At 51.5% G+C, this 8,753-nt stretch overlaps 1 protein-coding gene across 1 annotated transcript in view; it reads left to right on the top strand.

Annotated features, from left to right (window-relative positions):
- Positions 1-518: 518 nt before the first annotated feature.
- LOC138946878 (beta-mannosidase-like) overlaps positions 519-8,753 on the top strand; it is a gene marked incomplete at its 5' end in the record, with an annotated part of 18,310 nt that continues 10,075 nt past the window's right edge. The window contains 4 exon segments of the mRNA XM_070318275.1: positions 519-562; positions 4,421-4,488; positions 4,966-5,147; positions 7,262-7,430. Of these exon segments, the coding sequence (XP_070174376.1) occupies positions 519-562; positions 4,421-4,488; positions 4,966-5,147; positions 7,262-7,430 (463 nt within the window).

Here is an 8,753-nt window from a genome sequence, read left to right as displayed (position 1 = left end):
TGCTGTGAAAGGGAAACTACTGCGTCACCCTGTCACATACAAAAGAAAGCTTATTTTATCGACAGCCAGGTGGCCCGGGTAGCTCAGTGGTAGAGCACTGGATCCTTGGGTCGCAGGTTCGAATCAGAGCTGGGATTGACACGGGTCAACTTTATGTGGCTACCCAGAGGCGGTATCCATGTCCCACCCCCGTGTAACCACAGTGGCACGTACCTCGATCATTTCGCCATAAGCGCAGATGACTAATACCACCTAAACACGCATACACTTGTGTTTCTCATCCAAAGGCGGGGTAAACCCCGGGAACTTGTCCTAATGGTTTTGCCGTGAGGCGTAAAACTTGAATTTCTCTCTTTCCACAGCCAGGGCTGAACAGCGTGAGACTGGACTTCCAGTCAGCGACAGACTACGCGGCCCGACAGGCAGCCAGCTACCCTTACACCGTACCCCCCACCTGTACCAACCCCGTGCAACACGGGGAGTGCCACCCCAACTTCATCCGTAAGGTACCCTGCTCCTTCTCCTGGGACTGGGGACCCTCCTTCCCCACCCAGGGTATCTGGTCAGTTTGCTTTCACAATTTGTATTAGTTAAGGTACGTTGTGTGTGTGTGTGTGTGTGTGTGTGTGTGTGTGTGTGTGTGTGTGTGTGTGTGTCCGATGTTGAATCCCAGAATAGACCTGATCCGGAAATAACTCTGTCGGATTTGTATGGGTTGTGGAAGATTTTTTTTTATTTTTTTTCTTCTCGTCTTTACACCTGTTCCTTTGTCCCGTTGTGCTCTCACACCGCCCCGTCCCTGCACTCGCTGCTCCAACCACCTCTGAATTTCGTTCCGCTGCCAGACTTGTCGATTTTACAGACGCTCCAGGGGGGGATGTCGGGTCGCTGCGGTAGGCTACCCTCGGAAGATGACACTGCACTTCTGCTGAGTCGCTTCGACGGTGTTCAGTAGTGGGTCTGTCCCGAGCTAACGGACGCAGCCCACTACCTACTATGCCCCCTACAAACGACATTGACTTTAAGTCGCGGAGCCACACTGAGTGAGCGTCCCCTCCAGAGAGCAGACCGCCACCACGTCCCTCCGTCGACCCCCCAGAACGTCACACGCATGAAGACTGACAGCAGAACTACTCTTCAGGGAAGGATCGAACAGGAACACTGAGACCAAGGTCACCATGAGAGCTCCGGGCATGAAGGGCCACAAGAGCAAGGACAATTTATATTTTGGATGATTAATGAGAAGAGGATGATTATAATGATGCTTTGGATTTCCATTTTGGTTTTGAGACTACGTGACAGGGCAGCACTCTACGCTTACTTTCATAATATATCCTGGCGTCAACCAGGCCCGAGAACTGCCGCACCTGCGGTGTTGATCAGGTATACAGAACCTGAGCACCCTCAAAGTCGCATTCGTTAAGTGAATGACACTCGGCTGTGTGATCCCAGCCTTCCCATAGGAACCATAGCACTTCCACTCTGGGTAGGAGCCGACCGTAGTCCAAAAAACACACATGACCCTGATGGGATTCGAACCCACGACCTCCCGGCCCGCAGCCCGATGCGCTAACCACTGCGCTAACCACTGCGCCACGGGGGCCGGTGCGCTAAGCACTGCGCTACCCACTGCGCCACGGGGACCGGTGCGCTAACCACTGTGCTACCCACTGCGCCACGGGGGCCGGTGCGCTAACCACTGTGCTACCCACTGCGCCACGGGGGCCGGTGCGCTAACCACTGCGCCACGGGGGCCGGTGCGCTAACCACTGCGCCACGGGGGGCGGTGCGCTAACCACTGCGCCACGGGGGGCAGTGCGCTAACCACTGCGCCACGGGGGGCGGTGCGCTAACCACTGCGCCACGGGGGGTGGTGCGCTAACCACTGCACCACGGGGGCGGTGCGCTAACCACTGCACCACGGGGCCGGTGCGCTAACCACTGCACCACGGGGGCGGTGCGCTAACCACTGCACCACGGGGCCGGTGCGCTAACCACTGCACCACGGGGCCGGTGCGCTAACCAATGCGCCACGGGGGCGGTGCGCTAACCACTGCACCACGGGGCCGGTGCGCTAACCAATGCGCCACGGGGGGCGGTGCGCTAACCACTGCGCCACGGGGGGCGGTGCGCTAACCACTGCACCACGGGGGCGGTGCGCTAACCACTGCACCACGGGGCCGGTGCGCTAACCACTGCACCACGGGGGCGGTGCGCTAACCACTGCACCATGGGGCCGGTGCGCTAACCACTGCACCACGGGGGCGGTGCGCTAACCACTGCACCACGGGGCCGGTGCGCTAACCACTGCGCCACGGGGGCGGTGCGCTAACCACTGCACCACGGGGGCGGTGCGCTAACCACTGCGCCACGGGGGCGGTGCGCTAACCACTGCGCCACGGGGGCGGTGCGCTAACCACTGCGCCACGGGGCCGGTGCGCTAACCACTGCACCACGGGGGCGGTGCGCTAACCACTGCACCACGGGGGCGGTGCGCTAACCACTGCGCCACGGGGGCGGTGCGCTAACCACTGCGCCACGGGGGCGGTGCGCTAACCACTGCACCACGGGGCCGGTGCGCTAACCACTGCGCCACGGGGGCGGTGCGCTAACCACTGCGCCACGGGGGCGGTGCGCTAACCACTGCGCCACGGGGGCGGTGCGCTAACCACTGCGCCACGGGGGCGGTGCGCTAACCACTGCGCCACGGGGGCAGTGCGCTAACCACTGCGCCACGGGGGCGGTGCGCTAACCACTGCGCCACGGGGGCGGTGCGCTAACCACTGCGCCACGGGGGCGGTGCGCTAACCACTGCACCACGGGGCCGGTGCGCTAACCACTGCACCACGGGGGCGGTGCGCTAACCACTGCGCCACGGGGGCGGTGCGCTAACCACTGCGCCACGGGGGCGGTGCGCTAACCACTGTGCCACGGGGGCGGTGCGCTAACCACTGCGCCACGGGGGCGGTGCGCTAACCACTGCGCCACGGGGGCGGTGCGCTAACCACTGCGCCACGGGGGTGGTGCGCTAACCACTGCGCCACGGGGGCGGTGCGCTAACCACTGCGCCACGGGGGCGGTGCGCTAACCACTGCACCACGGGGCCGGTGCGCTAACCACTGCACCACGGGGCCGGTGCGCTAACCACTGCGCCACGGGGGCGGTGCGCTAACCACTGCACCACGGGGCCGGTGCGCTAACCACTGCGCCACGGGGGCGGTGCGCTAACCACTGCGCCACGGGGGCGGTGCGCTAACCACTGCGCCACGGGGGCGGTGCGCTAACCACTGCACCACGGGGCCGGTGCGCTAACCACTGCGCCACGGGGGCGGTGCGCTAACCACTGCGCCACGGGGGCCGGTGCGCTAACCACTGCGCCACGGGGGCGGTGCGCTAACCACTGCGCCACGGGGCCGGTGCGCTAACCACTGCGCCACGGGGGCGGTGCGCTAACCACTGCGCCACGGGGGCGGTGCGCTAACCACTGCGCCACGGGGGCGGTGCGCTAACCACTGCGCCACGGGGGCCGGTGCGCTAGACACTTTGTGGTTGCTGATTTGTATGTGTTGCAGAAGAGTTGCTTTCCTTTGGAAACACTGGTGCCAATAAACCCACGTGACATTGTAGGCCAACCAGCGTGGAGAGCTGTGTGTACACACGCAGTCAGACATATTAGTTATTTATTCATGGAACACGTTTACGAGCTCTCTTTCTATATATTTTTTTTCTTGTGAGTGTGCCGTCATTTTCCAAATAGCTTACATCCAACACGCGGTTTTTGGTCTTAAATTACACACAGTGTCCCTTGCTATTTACTTGTGTTCTTGTGTTGTGTTGACAAACGCCGAAATCTGTGAAGATATTATGTAGTACTTTGCGGGGAATCTCTCTACTACTCTAGTCTGCTCGAGGAAGGAGGGTCTTTTTCCCAATAGTATTCGCGAAGGAATATTTCACTTAGTCCATCTCTTTTGCTCTGCTAAGGATTTGTTTTTATAAAATGGGAAAGTCTGTTTCTCTCACACATTTGATCTCTTAAGATCTTAAAACAAAAATAAATCACAAAAGCAACCTGTTCTTTATCAAATTTTCGTCAGACAGTCGCTGACTTCATAAGGATGGTACGGATAAGTTCAGAATGATGGTACGTGATGTAAGATATTATCAGGTATAGACACTTTTAAGATATTATCATGTATAGAAACTTAAGATATCATCAGGCATAAACACTTTTAACTTTTAAGATATTATCAGGTATTCCAATTTTTTTTTAGATATTATCAGGTATAGAAACTGTTAAGATATTATCAGGTATAGAAAGTAACGTATACCCGTTAATACAATTTTCCGTTGTAGTATATTCATTTTTAATAGACAATAAAGTGTTGTTGTTGTTATTGTTATCGTTATGTAATTGCAGGCTGCCCATCTACCTGACAGCGTTCAGGTCGGCAGTGATGGACATGGCCACAGTGGAGGTGGTGCCAGGTGAGGCAGCTGATGATGTTGGTGTGTGTGTGGGGGGGGGTGGGGGGGAGGTGAGAGAGAGAGGAGAGGAGGAAGAGAAAGGGAGAGAGAGAGAGAGAGAGAGAAGGGCGGGAGTGAGAAAGAGAGAGAGAGATAGTGGAAGAGGGAGGGAGAGAGAGAGAGAGAGAGAGAGAGAGAGAGAGAGAGAGAGAGAGAGAGAGAGAGAGAGAGAGAGAGAGAGAGAGAGTGGAAGAGGGAGGGAGAGAGTGGAAGAGGGAGGGAGAGAGTTGGAGGAGATCACCGATTTACCTTCTTTCGTTAATCCGTTAATGTGTTACAATGTGTTTAATTTCGAGTATAGTAAGTAGTTCGGTGACCGGCTGATTGCTTCTTTCACATATTTTTACACTCATAAAACTTGGATGTTGAAACCCACTTTATGTTTCTCTTATTTCACTTCTCCACCCCACCCCCCCCTCCCCCCACCTACCTCCACAGATCCCCGTGGTGTGAGTGTGGGCTGGCTGCTGAAGACCAACACGTATTACAACGTCAGCACTGGAGCGACTGTAGAGGGCGTCCTGCTAGTGACACTGGAGGGCACTGCCATCGCGGAGAGGTTCCATCTCACTCTCTCATCATCCAACACCTGGGCTGGCTTCGATCTCAATGTGCCGCAGGTGAGAGTGCACGAATTCGGAAAATAACTCCGTCGGGTTTGTATGGGTTGTGCAGACCTGTTTACACTACACATTGAGCGTAGTAAACTACGATTTTGGTCCCCAAACTACGCAACTACGCATGTTTGTCTTATACTACGCAAACGTTTCGTTTCGACTACACATTTTGACATTTTGAATACGCAAAAACGCGAGCGAGTTCCGATCCATAATTTGTACTAACCGGTTGTGTACTGCGTGCAAAACATGCCCGGCGCCCGCGAGAGTAGCGTAGTCAGTTGGTCTTGCTGCTGTTATTACAACTATCGCGGGCTTGTATTTTTGTGGGGAGTATTGTTCACATTGTAATAGTTTTGTTTGGAGTGTTGAGTGTTTGTTTTAGTACGGTATAAGTAACTGTTCTGTTTTGCGGTTTGGGTTGATCAAATTGAAATACTACACATTCACCTGCCAAACTACACATTTGCCTTATTTTCACACCCAAAACTACACATGGTACATTTCAGGGGTAGGCAGGTCTGGTTGTGGGAGAGTGACCCTTTCTTGCAAAACCTCCGACAAACAAAGGATGGACCAATCACCAGTGAGATGACTGTCGACAAACAAAGGATGGACCAATCACCAGTGAGATGACTGTCGACAAACAAAGGATGGACCAATCACCAGTGAGATGACTGTCGACAAACAAAGGATGGACCAATCACCAGTGAGATGACTGTCGACAAACAAAGGATGGACCAATCACCAGTGAGATGACTGTCGACAAACAAAGGATGGACCAATCACCAGTGAGAGGACTGTCGACAAACAAAGGATGGACCAATCACCAGTGAGATGACTGTCGACAAACAAAGGATGGACCAATCACCAGTGAGATGACTGTCGACAAACAAAGGATGGACCAATCACCAGTGAGATGACTGTCGACAAACAAAGGATGGACCAATCACCAGTGAGATGACTGTCGACAAACAAAGGATGGACCAATCACCAGTGAGATGACTGTCGACAAACAAAGGATGGACCAATCACCAGTGAGATGACTGTCGACAAACAAAGGATGGACCAATCACCAGTGAGATGACTGTCGACAAACAAAGGATGGACCAATCACCAGTGAGATGACTGTCGACAAACAAAGGATGGACCAATCACCAGTGAGATGACTGTCGACAAACAAAGGATGGACCAATCACCAGTGAGATGACTGTCGACAAACAAAGGATGGACCAATCACCAGTGAGATGACTGTCGACAAACAAAGGATGGACCAATCACCAGTGAGATGACTGTCGACAAACAAAGGATGGACCAATCACCAGTGAGATGACTGTCGACAAACAAAGGATGGACCAATCACCAGTGAGATGACTGTCGACAAACAAAGGATGGACCAATCACCAGTGAGATGACTGTCGGAGAGGGATTTGCATAAACACGTATTTCCTCTTCTCGGTGTCAGTGTGAAAGCAGCCCGAATTTCCTTGAGAACAACATCAAAGGACGTTCTGTGGTTTTTTTTTGTTTTTAAACTATAATTGACAGTTTTACAGCATTTGGTTTGACAGTTGTTGTTCCCATAATACAATGAAAAGGTAGGGCCTAGTCAACACAGGGGTAAAGTCAACACAGGGGTAAAGTCAACACAGAGGTAAAGTCAACACCGGGGTAAAGTCAACACAGGGGTAAAGTCAACACAGGGGTAAAGTCAACACAGGGGTAAAGTCAACACAGGGGTAAAGTCAACACAGGGGTAAAGTCAACACAGGGGTAAAGTCAACACAGGGGTAAAGTCAACACAGGGGTAGTGCTGGCATTGTTTGGATGTAGGATACGTTTACTCTACATCAGTTTGTCCCCGTCCACAATGCTTAGTGCATAACTAGTAGATAGCAAGCAGAAACAATACGATCAACGGAATACAGATTAAGCAATGTTGAAGTCGATAGATAACTTGGTTACGATTTAGGTTTAAGGTTCTATTTGTAGAGTATTGAGCACAGTTTTTAATACGAAAGCTTTTGCTCTGCATGCAACTGCTTCCACTTGCTTTCCCATCCTGTTGAAGGTTTCGGGGAGTGTCCTTCATGATCTCAATGAACATGTGTGTCCAGAGTACTGGCGTCAAGCGGTGGTGGCCTAACGGTTACGGCAACCAGACACTGTATGACGTCAGCTTTACGTTCACTGCCAGTGACGGGGAGGTGACGTCACAGAGGAAACGTATCGGTTTTCGCACCATTGAGTTGGTACAGGACCCTGTGTCACGTGACCCGACACAAGGTTAGTTAAGCGTGACAGGTAGAAATAAAGGTTGAACGATCCGAACGTAGTATATGGTGTAACCTCAATACTTTCAAAACACACCTTTCATTGTATTTAATGACAACTTGCGAAAAGTTACAGTGATGGAAGACTTAGTTTTATATGTATTTTCATATTTGTCCATAGCATCGGTGTTTCATTATATATGTGGACTGGGTGGCCGAGTGGTAACGCACTTGCGCTCGGAAGCGAGAGGTTGCGTGTTCGACCCTGGGTCAGGCCGCAATTTTCTCCCCCCTTTCCTAACCTAGGTGGTGGGTTCAAGTGCTAGTCTTTCGGATGAGACGAAAAACCGAGGTCCCTTCGTGTACACTACATTGGGGTGTGCACGTTAAAGATCCCACGATTGACAAAAGGGTCTTTCCTGGCAAAATTGTATAGGCATAGATAAAAATGTCCACCAAATACCCGTTTGACTTGGAATAAAGGCCGTGAAAGGTGAATGCTCGCCTAATAGGCTACTGAGCTTTACTGGCCGATGTGAATGCGTTATATATTGTGTGTAAAAAATGTCTGTGTGTCTGTCTGTCTGTAAAAAATTCCATTTCAAACGGCAGAAATTAATATGTAAGCGCCTAGGGCTATATCTAGATTAGGCGCATAAAAATGATCATAATAATAATAATAATAATAATGATATCAAAACTCCAAGTTTTGATAACAGATTTGCTCAAGCATGTATGTAAAGTAATTTTCCACAGGACTACATATATAACGCTTAGTGTTCGTGTAAAGCCATTCTTTTGTACACATGCCTATGATTTTTGTGTTCTGATTGTTTCCCCTTTTGATGTGAATGTCCGTGTATATATGTGATTAGAGTAGTCTCTCTCGGCGCGAGGGCTGGTTGAAATAAAGCTCGTTTGTAATGCTTATGCCACAACCCTCGTAAAATAAAATTTGATTTGATTTGATTAATTTGGTTTCTGATTGCTATTGATCAGATAATGAACTGGACTATGTTTCGAATGTATGTTTCTGTTATCTTTCCGTCAGTGTTCCGCTTTGTCAGTGACTTGCTGCGTGTGTTTAGTAGCATGACTGCAGTTGCTTATTAAACGGCACGACTGTCATCAGTAAGCTTCACATTCAAACAAATCTTCAATATTGCGTCTGTCTGGTGCTGTTGCTGCGTCTTTGTAGCTTAAGAGCAATAGATAAGAGAACGGAATTAACGCTTTATGCATAGCAACTGATTCTTCTTGGTTTACAGGTTTGGCGTTTTATTCTCTCAGACACAGGTCTTTTCCCCTGTGGACGAAAACATTTATGTAACACACC

This window comes from Littorina saxatilis, linkage group LG14, assembly GCF_037325665.1.
Source record: "Littorina saxatilis isolate snail1 linkage group LG14, US_GU_Lsax_2.0, whole genome shotgun sequence".
Classification (NCBI taxonomy): domain Eukaryota; kingdom Metazoa; phylum Mollusca; class Gastropoda; order Littorinimorpha; family Littorinidae; genus Littorina; species Littorina saxatilis.
This window is presented reverse-complemented; position numbering and strand designations above follow the sequence as displayed.